The sequence below is a fragment of the Lolium rigidum genome, chromosome 4, assembly GCF_022539505.1.
Source record: "Lolium rigidum isolate FL_2022 chromosome 4, APGP_CSIRO_Lrig_0.1, whole genome shotgun sequence".
NCBI lineage: Eukaryota > Viridiplantae > Streptophyta > Magnoliopsida > Poales > Poaceae > Lolium > Lolium rigidum.
The window spans coordinates 53,095,957-53,116,011 of NC_061511.1; the positions used below are offsets into that span (position 1 = coordinate 53,095,957).

Sequence of the window (20,055 nt, forward strand, 5' to 3'; positions counted from 1 at the left end):
TTCACAAACATCTGCCCCAGAAACCAGAAAGAGAGAAAGAAGAAAAAAAACTTGCTTTGATCAGCCAAAGCTCATGGCCTCATCCCCTGCAAATCTCCTGCCTCTCTTTTTGCGCCGCCTCGCTGGCGGCGGCGGCGGCGGCGGCGACAGAGGTGGAGGTGGAGATCCTGGGGGTGTTAGACAGCGAATAAAACATCACGCCGCTGGCGCTTCTCCGCCCTTGCTGAAGCAGCTGCTGGTGCGACCTCTTGCAGTGGGCAATGGCGCCGTGGATGCCACCCTCCTCCGACCCGGCGCTGCTGCTCCGCTTGAGCACCGGCGTTGCCGTCCTCGGCCGGAGGAAGAACCCCTCCGGGTTGCCGCAGGACGGCGTCGACGCGGAAGAGGAGGAGGACGACGAGCAGAGGGGAGAGGTCGCCGGCGGCGACGCCTTCGTCGCCACCACCAGACGCACCCGCCGGATGATGCCGGAGAAGGACCTGCGGTGGCTGCAGAGCTCGTCTTGGTCCAGCACGCTCCCCATCCGCACAGCTGCGCCGCCGCCAATGTCGCCTGACCTGGCCAAGAAGAAGGACTTGATGTACTCCCTCGACGTCCAGCGCTTCATCAGCTTGAGCCTCTTGGACCAAGAGTACTTCTTGGCGCCCACCTTGTCGTCTTCCACCTCCGTCGCCGCGCTCACGCTCGCGCTAGGCGGCGCGGCCGCCGGCTTGACCTCCGGCACGCGCACCTGCTGCTCCTGCAGCAGCTTCTGCACGAGCTGTAGCCGCGGCGGCAGGTGGAGGGGAAGGAGCTTGCCCCTGTAGAAGAGCTCGTCGGCCGGGGACTCGTAGGCGGTCTCCCTGTTGTGCCTGGACACGCCGCCGACGCCGGCGCCGCTCTGGAACTCGAACTCCAGCAGCGCGCATTTGGGCGAGGACGGGGTGAGGTCCATGTCGATGTAGTCGTCCTGGATCACCATCGTCGGGGCCCTCGCCATTGGCACTGCTGGGAGCTGCTGCAATGTTTTGGGTGGAGTGGAGAGATGGTCTGTAGGGTTTTGGGGGTTGGAGCTCAGCTGTGGGAGTTTGTGTTGTGGGTTGGTTTGGTAGAGGAGTTCAGTGGCAGCACAGCACAACAAATGCAAATGCAGAGCAGAGGAAGTAATGGGTGAAGTTATTGAGGGAGAGGGGCATGGGGCTCTGCTGAGGTGGCACTGGAAGCTCTGTCTCTCCCTCTGTAGAAAATGGAAATGACTGCTGAATCATCTTACTCTGTTTGGCTCATTGGTTAACAGAAATAGTTTGTACTAGTACTAGTACATTCTTATTTAGCTAACATGCTCCTCTGATTTGAGCCGGCATATGCTTATCCAGAATCTCTTTGCTCGTTTAGGTAGAAGAGGCAACAAGAAATGTAAATGTATATTCATATTCTCCTACATTCTAATTTGTCCAGAATCTCTGAATAATCCATCCATCCATCCATTCAATTCTCCTACATTCTAATAATATTAATTTGACATTGTATATATTTATATTTTTATCAATATATAGGATCACACTTTATAAAGTTTTTAACTTTAACTAAAATTTATATGCAACGAATTTTAGGCATGAGGGAGTATTTAGGCTGGTGCCAATGGAGGCGGGAGTGGAGGCGCTACCGTCCAGCGCGGGGCGAGAGGCAGGCGGGAGAGGGGCGGGACGGTAGCGTCGGGCGGTGGCGCGGGCGCCCGGCGTTAGGGCGCGGTACCGTCCGCCTATAGCCCGCGTTGGAGGCGAGAGTGGGGCGAGAGGGAGGCGATAGCGGTGCTAGTGGGGGCGGTAGGGAGGCGCTAGTGGGGCGAGAGGGAGGCAAGAGCTCGCACTATAGCACGTGCACTGGCACCGTGGGGTGAGAGTGAGGTGAGAGTGGGGTGAGAATGAGAGAAAAGCTGACGTGGCGGGGCGGGAGGCGGGCGGTGCATTGGCACCAGCCTTAGATGCTCCTCTGTTTCAGCCGGCATGCTCATGTTTAGGTAGGAGAGGCGGCAAGAAATGTTCCGGTTCATGAGACGTCCCATCCATCCATTCAATTCAACCAAGGTGTGTTCTGATCTGATCTGCTGCCCACAGGCTAGGGATATGATAGGAGCAGCAAGCGAGCAAGCAAAGCTATGCAGGGCATGGTAGCGTTTGATGGGCAGAAAGCAGTCAAAAGACGGTCGAAGACGCGGCAGTTTTTAAGACGGCACGCCGCGGCAGATGAGAGATGAGGAGCACCAATTTGGACGGTGAGCTTTTTCACAAAGGCCTCGTAGCAACACACCACATGATAGCCTCACCATTTACTACTTACCGTTTCCACTTTTATCCTCAATGTTCTTCATTTACCCCGGAGATTAGCACTGATGCAGTGGGCTCAGGTAGTTTTGTACTATGGTGAAAAGTTGCAGGCAGGGGGCAGGGCATTCATGCGGGGTGGTGGCTTGTTTGACCACCCTTTGGCCTTGGTCCAAAAGGAGGCTGGAGCTTCGGCAGTGTAGGAGCTCTTGGACCAAAGTGGCTCTAGGTATGTGTGCACTACTCTCCAGAGCTTGTGTATAGGCAGGCAGCTGCGTGGCTCACTCCCACACGCCGTGCAGGATGCTAGTCCATGATTGTTTAGGGTAAATAATCATTTTTCCCTCTTTTTGAGGAAAGCAGTTAGTAAGATAATCATTTGTTTTGCTTGTTTTCCCGAGCAATGAATTTGTAGTTAACTGTTTATAACATGTTTTTTTGAAGAAAAACTAGCTTGTCAGAAACAACCCTTTTATTTCCTCCATTTCAGTGAATAAAGTTATATTTATTTTCTAAAAGTCAAATTACGTAAAATTTGATCAAGGTTTTAGAAAAACTCGTACAATTCAAAATCAACACAGTTAGATACACCATGGAATATATATTTTTATGTGATATCTATATAATACCATAGTTCTTTATAGTTTCTTTTTTCTAAAAGTTTGATTAAACCTTGCTCAGCTTCACATTTAAAAAAAAACTATAAACCTTGTTCATTAAAACGGAAGAAGTATGATATAGTACATGATTAGAGTAAATGTTTGTATGTACTCTAAACTCAGAAAATTACATAAAAACAGGTTTTCATCAGGTTAAAAAAAATAGTTTTTCATTTGAGATGGTGCTAAGCCATCCTCATCGGCGAGTTGTGGAACACGACTATCACAATGATACACACATCCACCCTAGCTACCCACAAAAACTGCACACATCCACCCTAGCTACCCAAAAAAAAAAACCCACACGTACACGCCACTGTAGTGAGGATCCTTGTTGAGGTTGCCCACTGGCGTCATCAGCATCTGCAACAACTCCGACTTTTCTGTTGAAACGGCCACCAAGAAGAGTTAGTGGATTTGTCAAGCTCAAACCGATCTATGCCAAACAAGTAACTCCTCGCGCAGCAGCTCCAACTCCGACTCAAATATAGTTTTTCGTTTGAGATGTTGCTGATTTAACGATGAAAATCTAACAACCACAGGAAACAAAATGCGTGTAGTAGGGCCTCGTCCAGCAAGAACTGCAAACTTTATGGCAAGGGACTGACCTACAGGTAGCTTAATTAGTTTCATACTAATTGGACCCATACAGTTGAGATTCCAGTGAGATTCGAGATCATTGACAACGCAAGTGATGAGATTTCTTTATAGGGTTGAGCAGCCTGTGTTCCTGCGACCTAGGGACGATATAAATGTATCTCGAATACTTTTCCCTCCCCTCCTTTTCATTTCAAGCAAAAGTGGACTATGCTGTGGCGCACAAGTAACATATTGATTTGCCCACTTTGACCTAGATTCGATGTGGATTCGTCATCAACTACAATGCTATTATAATGACGAGCTGGAATGTTTGTTCTTCTTTCAAAAGTGGTCTCGTTTCGGTCTCTCCAGATTAGGTGATTTCATATTGAACTCACGAAATTCCAGCCCTTTTGGGTTCAAACGAATTTCGTAAGAAATTTGGACGATTGTAGTACTTCGCCTTTTTTTTTTCTTCTCCTCTATAAACATTGTCTAGTTTGGCTATTGGAAACCATGGAAGTTTTTCCACTTTGTATACAATTCAAAACATAAATTAGATCAAGTAAAATCTCAAGAAACTTTTCTTTATTTCATTAGAAGTTTTACCATATAACCAATCCTGCAATTTGTTCCTACATTTTTCAGTAAGGCGAATCACTTTAAATATAGAAAGTAAAGTTTGAGCACTGTTCAAGAGATGCAGGCACACCTACTAGCCAAGGAATCGTATAATTCTAATTTAGTAATGAGCTGGGGTAGAGAGCCTCCAAGGTTCATCCTTCCATATGCATTACATGATGTAACTTTGTTGGCTAATAAATAAAATGCGTCAGATTGCTTTTCTTGAAAAAGAAAACTACCTCTGTCTATAAAGGGTGCCGAATGTTTGTCTACATTTAGATGTATCTAGACACTTTTTAGTGTATGGATACATCTAATTTTAGACAAATATTCGACATCCTTATATAGACAGAGGGAGTACATTTCTTCCATGGCACCTCAGCTATTCTTTTTAATGCAATTCAGGTCCTTCTCAGTTAAAACAAATTTTATTGGAAACTTGGCTGATTATATTACTTCGGATTTTTCTTGTCGGTAGAGGTTGTTTACTTTGTAGCACTGGAAATGATAGAAAGTTCTTTTGTTCCATTGGATCATTACATGCAAGGAAGATCTTCAACTTTCCCATCATTGATATCTCAAATTTCCCAATCATTTTTTTGATCTCTTCACTGAAAGTTTTGTTTGTGTAATCAAACATGACATCATCAATGTAAAATTTGCCCGCAAACAACTCAGTATTAATATTTTCTATTAAGAGACCTATATTGGTTTTCCCAACAACAAACACATTTGTGATTACAAGATCCCAAAGGCACACTAGCCATGTTGTGTTTGCTTAAGCCCGTAGAGATCCATAGGGCTTGGTAGCATACTCAAAACTGAGAGGTTGCCGCAAAGTGAGCTTGGCTCTGGTGGTTAGGTTCCTTGTAGTGGAACCAGTGTAAGGGTACATTGCCCCTAAATGTGTTTGGTAATTAATGACAATTCTCTATGGACTAATGTTTTCATTGTGTGCATATGAAGGAATGTTACATAGGTAATTCTTGTAGTCCATGTGTTGGATTCAAGTGTGGATGTCATGAAGATAAATATATACCTTGGGTTTTGGCATCAAGATCTTGAGTGTTTGATTTCAAGAGAAGAACTCAAGATATGGCTCTAAGCAGGTGTCATGGTAGTCTCATGAGTTGAGTTATGGTTGACTAAGGTTTACACTACAAGAAGCTGGAGTATCAATGAAGGAACATGGTTGACGTTTGAGAAATCCGCCAGCGAATCCGCGTTTTTGCGTCACAGGTGCCGTTTTGGGCCGCTCGACCCCGAAAAATCTTGACGGGCAACCTCTAAACATCAACGATTGTACAGAAAGAAGCGTCACGGGAGGTGGGCGGCCCGAACCGTGGACTCGGGGAGGGGGGGTCACAAAGAGCCGGACTTCAGGCCGCTGGCTATACCTGACCCATTCTCTGCACACTTCTATTCATATACTTTTCTGTCCGCTGCCTGACTTTGCACGCACAAGAGTCCAAGGCCTACAACACTGGGACCCATATTTATAAGGGGAGACACCCATGTCTCCACACATGTACCTGATTTGCAGCACTCGGACCCACATGTCAGGTACCAACACGACCTTCCTGCGTGGGGCCGCCTGTTCCGACAGCCTCCCAGCATGCGAAGTGGACCAGGCCCGTCAGTAGGACCAACATGGGCTCCACATGTCAGTTGTCATGCCAATTTTTTTGCGCACGTGCGATCACAAGTGTCTGTCTGTCGTCGATTCTGGACGCCTACCCCGTATGCCAGAGCTTGGTGGGCCTACATAATATGCCGGGCCTACGTGGGTCCTAGGTGACATTCCCGTCGGGCCCACATGGAGATGTGTCAATTCTAGACCCGTGACCCTGCATGTCAGAGCTTGGTGGACCCACATAATCTGTCGGGCCCACATGGGTCCCATGTGGCATTCCTCGTTGGGCCCACATGAGATGTGTCAATTCTGGACGTGTGCCCCGAATGTCAGAGCTTGATGGGCCTACATAATCTATCGAGCCCACATGGAGACATGGGACCTACTGGATTCACTAGGTGTCCCACTTGTCAGCTACGCGTTGAGGTGTCTTTGGGACAGATTGATTGACTAAAGGCCCAAGCCAATTTATTCAGGTTGAAACAAGACACGCAAAGAAAATTACTGGGCCTAAATTATTAGGCCCAAGGCCAATTTATTCAAGTTGAAACAAGACACACAGAAGAACCCAGATTATATTCAAAGTTGAATAAAGGTCCAAGGCCTATTCCTGCAAAGTTATGTCCCGACCCGGATAGAATTCCCATACCTACACCGCGACAGTCCAGTTCGCTGCTCACTGTGGTGTAGGCCCAATTCAATGTTCTACAGTGAATGAAGGTCGACTTGTATTAGGCCCTTCTTTGGGTTACCCGTAATATCAATAAAAAAGAGGAACCCCTAAAAAATCAATAAAAAAGAGGATCACAATGGGTAGTATTTGATAGAGCAAACGGGTCTATTTAACAGAAAGTATGTCGCGGCCAATACTTGATTGCGTACAACTCATCCGCTTTATTTCGATGCCCGATTAAGTCTAGGCTCATTTAATATATTTCTAAAGCGAATAAAATGCCGGTTTGCATTTTGGTCTTTCTAGGCTTGTTATCTGAACAAATCAAGTATCCTAGATTATAATTTAAAAAAACGAGTGTCCTAGATTATATACTTAAACAAAACCGAAAATAACACATTAAACGAGTGTGCTAGATGATATATGAGTGTGCTAAGACTCATCCCCCTTAGTTTCATTTTGATGTGTAAGTTTGGGTGAACCTGGCAAGGTGTGTGTGTGTGTGTGTGTGTGTGTGTGTGTGTTGTAATAACGTTGTGACTTCTAGTTTCAGCAATGGAACTGGGGCTATGCCCTGTTTGAGAAGATACATGGTTGACCTCAAGATATGTTGATAGAGCTTGATAAGATACATGGTTGACCAAGACTAAGAGTGTAGATTGAATTCAAGTTGGTCAACTCATGAAGCATAAATATTGTGGCACTTTGGATCATGTGATCTTGTGGGTGGTAAGCCTTGTCAATTATGCTTCATGAGCAAACCCACTATATGTGCGTTTGTGTTGTTTATGTGGGTTATGTATCTTGTCATGGGCATGCATCAAGAGTATGATCTCAGATAGCCCATGAGAGGATGGCATCAAGTTTTGGATGTCATCAAGGTTGAGAAGGGCAAGTTCAAGATGAGCACATTGAAGATATCATGCTCTAAGCTTTCCGTCCATTTGGTGATAATGAACATGTGAAGATGTGCCTCAATGAAGCTATCCATCATGGTGTATGGGGGAGCAATTGTGAGTCTTCACAAAGAAACAATGATCAAGTGAGGCATTCCAGCTTGAGTGGAGCTTGAAGCGTTGTCATCAAGATCAAGTGGGATACGCAAGGCAAAGGTATGGCATTGCTAGATTTTCATTTTACCGGTCTCAAGGTGCTTGTTGGTAGACCAGATTATAGGATAGATAGCCGCACTATCAAGAGGGCTTTTCGATTGGTATCTTGATCATATCGTCTTAGGAAGCTCAATCATTTGCATACTTTGCATCCCTATATTCGTGTTGCTTCTTGATGTTTCTCTATGTGAGGTTCTTGAGCTTGTTGCTAGCTTTTCAACAAACCCAAGTTCATCGAAAACGGAATCCGTATGCATCTTCGATTGCGTTTTCGAGTTTGGACATCTTTATAATTTCTTGATGTTGTGAGGCTTCCTCTCTAAAAACATTTCGTGAGGAGTATTAATATATCCAGTGTTTGTTGGGGTTCTATTCGTTGTTATCTTTCCAACAAAATTGGTTTCATCTCAATCGGAGTTCGGGAACAAAGTGAGAAGAGTTTTTAGTTCTCGGAGAAAAGTGAGCATTTGAGCATAGTCGAGCAACACGGCATAGTGCCCGACAGGACCGACCCAGACGCCGGGCAGGTCGACGCCCAGCCCGGCCCACCGGGTGCTGCTGCCGGGTAGGTCGGCACCTAGCCCGACCTGTCGGGTGTGGCACCGGGTAGCCCGGCCTTGTCGAGTTGTACACCGGGTGGCTCGACTCTATCCTCATACGGCTAGTTTTCTTCTTGGACTATATATATATATATATATATATATATATATGTATATATATCACTTCTTCATGCTTGAGGAGGTAAGGTCAACTATTTTATTTTTTTGCTCTCCCTCTCTCTTCCACTCCATTGTTGAACCTTAAAAGTTCTCTTCCTCTCCACCCCTCCTATGATTCTTGCATTTTCTTGAGCGATTTGAAAGAGGGGATCTAGATCTTCAACTCCACCAATCAATTCCTCCTCTTTGTGAGGGGATCTTGGGATCTAGATCTTTGAGTCATTTGTTGATTTCCTCCTTGTTCTTCCTCTCTAGTTCCTCCATGATATTTGTTGCTTTAGTGGGATTTGAGTGTGAGGGATTTGAACACCTTTGGTGTTCTTGCTTTTGCATCCTTCAATAAGTTTTGAGCTCTTCATTACGATTAGTTCAAGTGAGAGACCGTGAGCTTGTTACTCTTGGAGGGGTTTCCTCCTAGTTGGCTTGGCGGTTGGTGCTCAGGTGATCTCTTCGTGGAAGATTGTGAAGAGGGTCGGGCTTATTCTTCATGGAGATTCTGAAGTGGTTGTGGAGCTTGCCATCTCCGGAGTGGAGGAAATTTTAACCATAAGGGAAGTGCGTTTGTTCTTCATGGAATTGGCTTGGAGAAGAAGGTGAGCATTCGTGGTGTTCGGGAGACCTTTGTGGTAGCCCACATCTCTCCAACGTGACGTACCTCACCTCGTGTGGGGGAACACGGGAATACATCTTCGTCTCCGCGTGCATCGATTATCTCTATACCCGAGTTCACTTTCTTTCTGATAGCCATCGAGCTTGAAGAACTTATAGTGTTCTTATATCTTGTGCCTATTTTGCTTAGCTCTTGTTGTTGTACTTTTTTAAGACTAGCATATTTAGGTTTTCTGCTTGTAAAATAAATGTTAGTTTAATTCCTCATTCTTACATGCCATATCCTTAATAATTTTTAAAAAACGCCTATTCAACCAGCCCACCCAGGTTCAAGTTCTATACTTGGCATGTGTGTTTGCATTTATCAGGATTAATTACATGATTTAACTGGCGCTATGCCTTTAGTGGTAGGTGAGGTGCCCCGTCAATAGCGAGGCGCTAGTGGTGACTTCGTCAACCTCAAGATTTGCTGGCTCGGTCCCTCGGAGGTGCTCATTGGCGCAGGCTGTGCATGCGTTCATAGGAGTGAGTGTATGTGCGTGTTTGTGAGCGTCTGCGTTGTACTGTGTTCTAAAAAAACAGAGAGGTCGCCATACATAAACAATTAATTAATTTAACCATTCAAATACACTTTTACTTTTTTATTTTACGGTGTTCGAAATTATGTTGTTGACAAATGCAACAAATATGCTAATGGTAACTAGCGAGCAATTAGGACATATTCGCTTATTTTAATATTTTGACTTTGGTGACACTCCTTTCGGCTGTTTATCAGCACATATCAGCACATAGTTCATCATAGATCAACTCATAGTTCGGAACATGGATTAATTGAACATAACAAATATAGATGGATCAACACTAGGTAACCTAATAAACTAAGGCCACCATGATACTTCATCGGCAAGGGCCATCTAGGGAGGCAGCAACGTACGCATCAAACGCGGTGGACTGGTGCCATCCCTCTTCCAGATGCTCCTGCTCCAGCTCCTCGCGGTCACGGTGCGGCTTCGCTGGATCTCTCTCGTCCTTCCTAAGAGCCAGTGGCGGGGCACGTTCTAAAAGTTTGGTAGGGAAAAATCATAGGCATAAATTATTATTTAACTTGAACCATGGATAGTTTGGGGAGGGGGGCGGGGGGGGGGGGGGGATGCCCCCTCCCCTATATTTGTATTGTGTAAGTCAGTTTTTTCAATTTTCAAAGGATTCCAATCAAGATTTTATCGCATCACTCAAGGTAAAAGTTATTTATTTGAATTGGTATACTATTTAAAAACGTAAGGTAATAGCAACATCTTTAAATAGAAGTAGAACCTATAAACATACCAAAAGTGAAATTTTATTTCCATTCAAAAATCGTAGATAGTAGAAAAACTATAGCTTCTTTTTGAAAATCTTTCTTATTTTCAGCACAATAAGAATGCTACACTTACGGAAGATTCGTACGGGATTTTTTTACGGAATGAGTTGGCAAACAGTGAGCGACCCCATGAGATCTTGCAAGAACTGGTGCATGACTCTCTTCCAATCACTCAAATCCACGCCGTGCCCGTAAACAAATCCCGTACAGATCTGCCCGTGGGTATAGCATTTTTTTTGCTTTTGAATATATCTCGCTCTATGTAGCATGCTCATACGAAACATATCTACTATTTTGATGTTTCTAATGTTATTATTCATGATACTTGATAAGTTTTATTATATATATTGGAACTAACTTATTAATAGTTTTAAAAGTGCACATGTTTTTTAATTACACTTTGATATGTAAGGATTGCATGTATATTAGACTAATCACGAAGTAGCCTCTCGTTGTGTTGAAATTCGGAATTTCTCAAAATTTACCCCTCGTAGACTTGTTCTTCAAGAACGCCAAAAGGATTTGCGAAGATGATATCAAATAAAATAAATCAAGACATGAGAGTTGTGTGCCTCTTCTAAAACTTTTGTTTGCCTATTTAAACATCTAAATCTGAGTTCTTATCGAACTAAAAAGTCTGATTTACATAACAAAAATTAATGAACATTGTATACATATAAGAACATACGTGAATATATGTAGTTTTTATCCAGAAATCAAGGTAGGGCAGCTGCCCCATCTTTCCCTAAGGGGAGCTCCGCCCCTGCTACGAGCTACATAAAACTTATACCATCATTGCCTCCCACAGTCAGTGTCGATGGGACCTTGCGATGCGTTGTTGCCATCTTTATTGGAGTCAGCTAAAATGGGACGAAGCATGTGGGGGAGCTTGCGTGGCATCCCACGGTCTTCCCGCCTCTGTATCATGTCCATGATGGAGGAGGTGGCGGTCTGCAAGCTCCTACAACATGCGCCACGTGGCAGGGGAGTGAATGCAAGTGTCTGTCGCAGACACGCGCGGTGCGGAGGAGTTCGCTCCCGATGGTGGTACGAGTTGTTCACCAGCCACATTTCTATTGGTATGGGGAAGCGGAAGAGCAGGAAAAAGGAGGCGATAGATTGGGAAGATCGGCAACCCGGATTCGACGCCATAGTGACAAGGGTGGCCAAGAAGTGGTTGTGTCGTGCTTAACCCAAATACAGCCGGAACCCATAGTTATATAGATCCATGGGGTGAATTCAGGGTTTACGCGGGAAAAGATCGGGGGCATGCCGAGTTATTTTTTTTAGAGCAACATGGATCTCATCCCCGGTTCCATTGATTAACTCAACGAAACCCCAGCAAAAGCAGGTTCAGCTTTTTTACAGGTCTCATGCAAAAGCATGTCAACTTAAAGATAAACTAAGGAAACATAAAAGGAACCCAGCCGCAGAGGGGACCTAACATCTGCAACAGGGGAACTATAAATAGGGAACAACCACAACATTTACTGCTGCTTCGAGAAATTGCAGCAACAACAAAGTAATGCTCCTCAAAACCATCCTCATTTTTAGGGAGTGGCTGGAGAGTTGAACGCCGTTGGTTACAACACACATGTGGGAGTCCTCGAGGTGCCTTGGATTGCCGGCCTCTTGGCGTCAAGAGAAGAGCAGCGATCAGGGCTACCCCTCAGGGCAGTGAAGGGTGTGATTGACATAGGCATCCCCAATGGGCCTACCGAAGATAGTACCCGGGGTTTACTGAAGGCCCAGGACTCGAAGAATAAGAAGATTCGGAAGCCCATTTAGTGTTAAGGAAAGATAGATTGTATTAGGAAATATAGAGATTTGTAATCTTACGGGACGGGTGCGAAACCCTCCCGGACTCTGTAACTTGTATACTACGAAACCCTCGGCTCCACCTCCTATATAAGGGGGAGTCGAGGGACAAAGAAAGGATCGAATCTATTGTCAACAGAACCCTAGTTTTTACAATCAGCGAGTACTTTTCGGCTGAAACCTTCGAGATCTACTTGCCCTCTACTTCCAGCAAAACCCTAGTCTACAATCTGTAGGCATTGACAAGTTAATCCCTTGTCAATTGGCGCCGTCTGTGGGAATTAGAGGCTGCAAGGAACTGATCTCGATGGCACGTCCAGAATCGTCGACTTTGTCGGTAGCAAGCAATGCGATGGATCGAGGTAAACAGGAAAAAACTGATCTGGTCGATTTTATTCCTCACCCGCCCTCCCGTTTGGATGCATGTTCCTATCTGGAGGAGCCCATCGTCATGACGTTCGGAGAATTCCGATTCGGCGTCAACAAGGAAGGATCTTATCGTCTCGAAGTTCCGATCTCGTCGGAATTTTCTGCGATCGATTCTGACTTCTCATCGAGCGACGAAGAGTTTTCGTCGTCACGCTTCATCGACACCAAGGCAAGCGGAAAGCTCGCCAAGATCTTCAGCGACACATCCTTCGAGTCGTCTGCGGGCTCTGTTATAAGCAGCGACTCCGACAGTGTCGACAGCTTCAACTTCATCGACAAATCTGCTGCCATCGGAAAGGTCTTCACCAATCTCTATGATGGTGTCACCAATCCTGATAGAAATCAACACTCAAGATATCATCAGGTCTACGCGATCGAAGAGACAAACCGAGCACAACCAGAGACGTCAGAGGATTTCGACGATTTGGGAAATCCATACGTTGATCCCTCTGATCTCAGAAAAGGTTTAGGCACAAAATATGTCGGGACCACTCCACGTTTAAGAGTTCAGCTCCCGCAGGCAGCGTGGGATAGAGCCGCAAAAGCTATGGATGGTTCAGAACCAATGACCACCACTGCTACTGCAGAAGAATTACAAGCCTATCAATATAGACTTGCTCGTGTAAGTAGGGAGATGGAAAAACAGACAGAATCCCTGAATAGAAGAAAGAAGGCAGCCTCCGCGTCAAGCAGGAGACGAGCAGAGCTCAGTCGACAATCAGGAACTTCGGGAGACAGTCACAGAGAAGCTCGGAGGAGAGCAAGATCTCGGCTGCAAAATATACCTGAAGCAGAGAGAGGAAATATAATTCAAAATCTCGACATGTCCTTCATGATGATTGATACAAGGGGAAATATTATCCCGAAAACACCAGAAGCTGGGTACATGGCAACGCAAGCTTATATCCTCGCGTCCAGACCACCTCCTGGGGACCCGAGAGAAGCATTGTTCAATATGGCAATGGCTGGAGTTGGAGTCATGGGAACAGCGTTCGCAGCTACACCTCCCGAAGGAACTCCAAGGCAAAATAGTCCACGACCCACTGCAGCAGTGCAAGATCCACCGAGAGCAAGTGGAGCAAGAGACACAGCGGCTCAAGCAAGGGTGGATAGAGCGCGACAAGAAAGAAGAGAACATCAGCATTCACCGGAAGTTGCCGACGAAGATATGTGTGGGCTCCCGTGCTTTACGAGACGAGTTCGAAAAACTCGAGTCCCGAAAGGGTTTAAGTTACCCGAAAATTTCAAGAAATTCGACGGCCTACAAGATCCCGAGGATTGGCTCGTTGATTACCTCGAGATGGTGAAGTTGATAGGCGGAACCAGGGCAACAGCCATGCAGAGCATCCAAGTACACTTGAGTGGAGCCGCGCGATCTTGGATAAAGAAACTTCCCCCAGGTTCCATCGACAGCTGGGATAGTTTTGAAGATATCTTCGTGAGGAATTTCCGATCCACCTGCAAGAAACCCGCGTCATTGGAAGATCTGAGGGCGTGTAGACAGAAACACGACGAATCAATGAGAAAATATATACAGAGGTGGAACATTATTAAAAACTTGGCAGAGGATATATCTGACGAGAGAGCAATAGACGCGTTCGTGGCAGGAATTCGACGGGGAGATTTCGTTGAAGACTTAGGGAGAACCAACCCCAAGACAATATCAACATTGATGGAGATAGCAAACAGATGGGCAGATGGAGAAGATGCGATACACAACAAGCGACATAGGTCGCCAGAGGAGGACCGCAGTCGAAATTTTCAAAATAGAAGGCGATTTTCTCGCCAGTTCTACAATAATGATGCTCCTGGCCACATATCGGCTGGTTTCCGAGGAAATTCTGGATGGAATAGTCGAGATGATTATCAAAGGAGTAATGAGCAACAAGGCGACAACAAAGGTGATTTCCGTGGTAACAGGCAAAATAGTGGACCAAGGTTTCAGAGACCTTATGTGTCTCCCGAAGAAATGATGAATGGACCATGTCAGATGCACTTCTATCTCGACAGTAATGGAAAGAGGCAGTCAGGACATCTCCAAAAAGACTGCCGCAATTTCCAAGCAATGTTGCGGGCCGCAGGGATCGCCAATGCCCAAGCAATGAACAGGAACCCCAGGGGCCAAGGAGTGAGATCCACCTCCCACCTCCTCCCGCAATTACGGACGAAAACCGGCACCAGCTCAGAATAGCGACAGCACCACACCCACCTCCATATGTTGACCCTAACTCCAATGGTGCGGTCTCGATGATTCAGAAAGCTAGGCCATCTAACAGGGCGCAGAAAGTAATCTCGCGGCAAGTGTTCATGGCAGAGAAGATGCCTCCACCAACAGTCGAGTACCTAAATTGGTCAGGACAGGACATTGGCTTCACAATTGCGGATCACCCGCAGCAAGTTCCTCGACCAGGGCAATCTGCACTTATCTTACCCGCAGTAATTGCTGGTTTTGACGTGTCGAGAGTCTTTATAGATGGCGGCAGCAGCCTAAACCTTATGTACGCAGGTACACTAAGGAAGATGAACATATCCCTGGCAAATTTAAAACCAACTGATACACGTTTCCACGGGATCACGCCAGAGAAGCCAAGATATCCGTTGGGCAAGATCAATCTCGACGTTCAGTTTGGGACCCGAGAAAACTACATGATAGAGAACTTAGAGTTTGAAGTTGTGGATTTCCCGTCGCAATATCACGCCTTTTGGGACGACCAGCATATGCCAGGTTTATGGCGGTACCTCATTACACATACTTATTATGGAGGTTGCCTGGACCTAAGGGACCAATCACAATTAAGGGAAGTTTTGCGCTGGCTGATAAGTGCGACAAAGATTTTCATCAACTGTCGGAAACTTTCGGGATGCAAGCAGAATATATGGCGCCAAGGCTCACTGATTATGATGTGTTGCCAGACACATGGAGGCCACTCAGGGAACCAACCTTTAACACTGCTAAGGATTCAAAAGAGGTACAGATCCACCCGATGGACCCGAAGAAAACGACGTCCATTGCAACAAATATGGACCTCGCATAGGAAAGCGCGCTCGTCGAGTTCCTCCGTGAGCACTGGAAAATCTTCGCATGGTATCCAGCTGACATGCCAGGAGTACCCAGGGAACTTGCCGAGCACCACCTAAACTTGGATCCAATTGCGAGACCAATCAAACAACCTTTGCGGCGTTTCTCGGAACCAAACCGCAAAGCTATGCTATCAGAAATAGATCGACTCAAAGATGCTGGTTTTATTAAAGAGATATCTACAGAAGCCACGTGGGTAGCTAACCCAGTGATGGTGCCGAAGGAAAACACGAAAGTCCTTCGCATGTGTGTCGACTTTACGTGTCTCAATAAACACTGTCCAAAGGATCACTTTCCCCTCCCAAGGATCGATCAAATCATCGACTCCACGACAGGATGTGAACGTCTTTCCTTCTTGGACGCTTATTCTGGTTATAACCAAATCAGATTAAAAGAAGATGATGAAGCCAAGACAGCGTTCATAACACCTTACGGCATGTTCTGCTATAGAACAATGCCCTTTGGTTTGAAAAACGCGGGAGCAACATATCAGCGGATGATGCAGAAGTGCCTTGCAACACAGATTGGAAAAAATGTAAAGTCTACATTGACGATGTCGTCATAAGATCAAAAAAGGTGCCAACGTTGATCGAAGATTTGAAAGAAACCTTCGACAACCTCGACAAGTTCTGCCTTAAGTTAACCCCGACGAAGTGCTCCTTTGGTGTTCCTGCGGGAGAACTTCTCGGATTCCTGGTATCAGCAAGAGGGATCGAGGCCAATCCAGGGAAAATACATGCCATCGTAACAATGAGGAAGCCGACAAAGTTGAAAGAAATACAATAGCTGACGGGGCGAGTCGCGGCTTTAAGCAGATTCGTCGCCAGGCTGGGAGAAAAGGCATTGCCGTTTTATGCACTGATCAAACAAGGAGAGAAATTTCAGTGGAACGAGGAAGCAGATAGAGCTTTTGAGAGTCTCAAGCGCACAATTTCGACACCACCAATCTTGGTGGCGCCTAAAGAGAAGGAACCCCTCCTACTATACATTGCAGCCACACCTCAGGTGGTCAGCACGGCTCTGGTAGTCGAAAGAGAGGAAGAAGGAAAGCTCCATGGAGTACAGAGGCCAGTATATTTCATCAGCGAAGTATTGTCGCCTTCAAAACAGCGGTACCCGCAGTACCAGAAGCTGGCGTATGGAGTGTTTACAACGGCAAGAAAGTTGCGACACTATTTTTCGGCGCACCCGATAGTAGTGGTCAATGAGGCTCCTCTATCAAATATATTAAACAACCCAGAAGCTACGGGTCGTGTCTCCCTTTGGGGAATAGAGCTTTCCCCTCGGGACATCACGTATGAAAAGAGAAAAGCAATAAAGTCGCAAATCTTACCAGATTTCATCGCAGAATGGATAGAGCTACAAAATACAGGGCCTCCAGATTTATCGAGAACCTGGACTATGAACTTTGATGGGTCCAAAAGGCTAGAAGGCGCTGGAGCAGGCGTGATACTAATATCACCTGAAGGCGACAAATTAAAGTATGTCTTACGGATGACGTTCCCAAATGCGTCTAACAATGAAGCAGAATATGAAGCTCTCATACACGGGATGAAGATGGCGAAAGCTTGTGGTGCAACCCGATTGAAAATCTTTGGCGACTCACAATTGGTGGCACAGCAGGTCATGAATCAATGTGATGCAGTCAACGAGAGTATGATAGCATACAAGGAGATGTATAATGAGCTGAAAAAGTTGTTTGATGGATGCGAGGTAAATCACATCAGCAGGTTGAGCAATGATGAAGCCGATGTTCTTGCAAATATCGGGTCGCAATGTCTCGCGATTCCTCCAGGCGTGTTTTAAGAAGAAATAAGCGAGAGATCAACAAAGCCAATGAAACCAAAGAAGAAGGAGAAGGATGAAAAACCCTCGGGTGTTACAAAAGAATCACTGGAAGAAGCAGAGGAGCATGAGCTAGTCATGATGGTGCAAATTCCATGGATGCAGGCATATATATCTTATAACCTAAGGAAAACAATACCCGACGATCCAGTTGAAGCAAGGCGAATAATTAGACGTTCTAAAGCTTTTACTGTGGTCAAAGGGGAGTTGTACAAGCGAAGTATTTCAGGTGTGCTACAGAGATGTGTCACACCCGAAGAAGGAAGGATAATCCTGAAAGATGTACACGAAGGAATATGCGGGCATCACGCGAGCAGTCGAGCTATCGCGGCCAAGGTTTTCAGAGCAGGATTTTATTGGTTGACACCAATTGAGGACGCGAAAGAAATAGTGCGAACTTGCGACGCGTGCCAAAGATTCGCCGCAAAACCTCACTCTCCGGCAGCAGAGTTGATGCCAATCCCGTTGTCTTGGCCCTTTGCTCAATGGGGTCTCGATATGGTGGGAAAGTTACACAAAGCTTCGCCAGGAGGATATGAGTATATGCTTGTTGCTGTCGATAAATTTACCAAGTGGATAGAAGCAAAGCCGATAAATTCACCGGACGGCGCGTCGGCAATCAAGTTTGTGAAAAGCATTGTTTTCGATTTGGAGTCCCTCATAGCATCGTCACAGACAATGGCAGTAATTTCACATCCAAGGAGTTCAAAGCGTACTGCGCAGAAGTGGGCATTAAATTGAGTTTTGCGTCTGTCGCACATCCACAGACCAACGGTCAAGTCGAAAAAGCCAATGGCATCATCTGCAATGGTATCAAGAAGCGCCTGTTAGGACCGTTGGAAAAAGCTCGACATACTTGGCCAGAGGAGTTACCAAGCGTGTTGTGGAGCATCCAAACAACACCAAATACAGCGAAACATGAGACGCCGTTCTTTTTGGTCCATGGAGCTGAAGCAGTATTGCCGATAGAAATAGAGCATGATTCTCCAAGAGTTACAGAGTACGATGAAGAAACTTCGAGAAGAGCTCTAGAGGATGATGTCGATGCACTCGATGAGGCTCGAGATGAAGTGTTGTCACGCGTCGCCAAGTACCAACAGGACCTGAAAAACTACCACAGTCGACGATTGCGACCAAGATCTTTTCAAGTTGGAGATTTGGTTTTACGACTCAATCAAAAAAGCCATGAAAACTCGAGTCGTCGTGGCTAGGACCTTACATCGTCACAGAAGTAATTGAAGGAGGAGCATACAGAATCAAGGACAAGAAGACGGGGATTGCTGAGCCAAATCCTTGGAACGTGGCGCAGCTCAGGCGTTTTACGCTTAGAAGCCGAAATATAGTCTCCTTTGTAACCATACAATGTACTGAAACGCCCGCGAGTTTTCAGACGCACTCTTTTCCTTTTTCGGGGCACCGAGTGGGGCCGGGAAAGGTTTTTAATGAGGCGGGCTCGCGGTGCTGCAATATAATAAAGATAGTGGAGTTATATATCCTTTTGACAGGCTCTGGAGCTTGCACCCAGAAGATACAATATATATATATATACAGTGTCGACGAATACAACTTGCAAAATATCTCGCCTTGGTGTAAAGCACCTCGCAAAAATATAACGGCGACGTAAAAATAGTGATCAACATAAAAGCTCGGGGGCTAACACCCGCAAAATAGTACTCAATATAATTTATTATGCCTTGGGTCAACCTCGCATTATACAAAGAAAAACATCGCCACCAAAACGCCCGGGGGCTTGACAATGAAAAAGAACAAATCTAGTGACTTTACAATATAGATTACGTTTACAACATACAAGATACAATTCAAAGGCAGTGAATCTTCAATTGTTGCCCAATATATTATCTATAGTCAACCGTTCATTGTTTACAGCACGAGTACTATGTTCAGCATAGCTGCCCTTCACGAAGAATTCGGCATCCATCCGAAGAAGCTCGTCCATCATGTCTTCTGCAACAGGGGTCACAACGTCATCATATTTGCCAAAGTTCCTCCTCCTTTTCGCCATCTTGGCCAGGCACTTGGGAACAATCTGACCCACATCTAACTTCGGGTAGCAGATCTTTATCATAATCATAGCAAACCTTGCGCCAGCAGCTAATTGGGCCCGCACAAAGCCATGGATTCGAGGAGCATCCCGAAATTTGTCCATCAGAGCAGGAAGGGTATCTGGCATTTTATTACGAGGAAACATGGTGCCGTAGACCAAAGACAAGGTCCTTGTACAGAAGTCGAGAAATTCGCGGACTTGGAGCGCGCGATCTTGAAATCTGACGATCTGGCGGGTATGATCAGGTGTACCCCAAAAATTAGAACCATGATCCCGCGCAAGTCTGAGAAGTGCATTGGATCGAGCTTCGACACGCTCATCTTCGGCAGCAGTGTCCAAGAAAGATCCTATTTTGAAAGAATCAGTAAAAAGATGGGACAAGCAAGACAAAAAAGAAGTACGACTAAGTTAATAATGCACACCTATCATATCTGAGCTAGCATCCGTCAGCAGCTGAAGCATGAAATTTTCTCGAGCAGTAGCTGCAGCAGCCTCAGCAACCGTGGTCTCCTTTTCAGCTATGGCATCTCGAGCTTGTTGCAGCGCAA

General features: G+C 45.7%; 1 protein-coding gene across 1 annotated transcript; it reads right to left on the reverse strand.

The window, feature by feature from the left end:
• On the reverse strand, positions 1-1,098 carry LOC124706837 (probable membrane-associated kinase regulator 3). Its single transcript, XM_047238506.1, has one exon. The coding sequence runs from the start codon at positions 977-979 to the stop codon at positions 80-82; it is 900 nt and encodes a 299-aa protein (XP_047094462.1). The 5' UTR covers positions 980-1,098; the 3' UTR covers positions 1-79.
• Positions 1,099-20,055: the final 18,957 nt, after the last annotated feature.

Bases quoted from the DNA above. Each gene is read 5' to 3' on its own strand.
- LOC124706837 (XM_047238506.1), bottom strand. From the start codon at position 979: ATGGCGAGGGCCCCGACGATGGTGATCCAGGACGACTACATCGACATG.